Genomic DNA, 1,178 nt, shown 5'->3' with positions numbered 1-1,178 from the left:
CCATTGTGGAGGTACAACTCATTGATTGCAGCGCCTCATCGATTTTTCAGCTATCTACTATGGAAGCGTGAAACTGTTTTTTCAAAACTGGGCAATGACAGGCCAGAGGACAAAGTCACCCCAATTGACGGTTAACATAAAAAATAACAATATAAAGAAAATTTTCAAAAATTTATTGAATTCTATTTATTTAATAAACATCCTATGTATAAATGAAAATCAACTAAACTTGAATCCATATATCATATATCGTTATCGCATCCACTCCCAAGTTATTTGAACGACTAAACTCCAGTTGGTTCTTATCGAAGCTCTGTTTCCGCAATAAAATGCTCTAGTCATCCCTCGGGATCCACGGAATGCACCGCGTCCTCTGGGTGGTCTATGCGTTGATGAAATGCCTGGGCGATTCGTCCTTTTTGACATTACTTCTATATGCCTTGCTCTGAAAATTGACTCATCTGATGTTACTGCAGTTTCTGCAGATTCCCTGTCCTCAAATTCAATATACGCAAATCCTTTTGGATGCTGGTCGTATTTGTTGCAAGTAATAGTTATTCTATTGATGGGGCCGCAGATTTGGAAATGTTGTTCCAACTCTTCAGCAGTTGCACCGTAATCTACATTACCAATGTATATGCTACGATTATCCACATCCATTTTTTCTTTCATTGACAATTGGACTGGATGGGTGCACATTTTGATTCGCTCGCCAACATGGTTTTGTATTTGTTTCAATTTAGCTAATTCTTCTTCCATTTCACGGACTCTAACTTTCATTCTTTCTATCTCAGGATCGGGTGCGATGTCAATTTCATCAAACGTTTTGTCTTCACAAGAATGATCTTCCTCCTTGATATCACTCAATTCATAATCTAGGATCTCATCAGCTAACCAAATGTTTCCTTTGTTGGCCATAGTTTGAATTTTAGATCATATCTCTTTAGTAACCACCTTCTTCAAATTCAGAGAATAACTTACATTATAGATCCCAACAGAAAGCTTTTATATTCTCTTTCTCTACCTGTTTCATTATTGCCAACTTATATTCCCCACTCATATACACAGGTATAATAACACAACACAACAAAAAAATATTTTTTGAATGTTTCCTACACTAAATTAGTCAATTTCTACTAATTTTGGGGTGATAAAAACGAAAATAACAATGAAAAATT

At 35.8% G+C, this 1,178-nt stretch overlaps 1 protein-coding gene across 1 annotated transcript; it reads right to left on the bottom strand.

Moving 5' to 3' along the window:
- Positions 1–252: 252 nt before the first annotated feature.
- On the bottom strand, positions 253–918 carry LOC141481112 (polyadenylate-binding protein 2-like). The gene has a single exon (XM_074172226.1). The coding sequence runs from the start codon at positions 916–918 to the stop codon at positions 253–255; it is 666 nt and encodes a 221-aa protein (XP_074028327.1).
- Positions 919–1,178: the final 260 nt, after the last annotated feature.

This window comes from Leptinotarsa decemlineata, unplaced genomic scaffold, assembly GCF_025532065.1.
Source record: "Leptinotarsa decemlineata unplaced genomic scaffold, Ldec_3_MD MMD2_tig00000035_RagTag_RagTag, whole genome shotgun sequence".
NCBI classification, from domain to species: Eukaryota; Metazoa; Arthropoda; class Insecta; order Coleoptera; family Chrysomelidae; genus Leptinotarsa; species Leptinotarsa decemlineata.
The sequence above is the reverse complement of the archived record's forward strand: the minus strand, read 5'-3'. Positions and strand labels throughout refer to the sequence as shown.

Bases quoted from the DNA above. Each gene is read 5' to 3' on its own strand.
- LOC141481112 (XM_074172226.1), bottom strand. From the start codon at position 918: ATGGCCAACAAAGGAAACATTTGGTTAGCTGATGAGATCCTAGATTAT.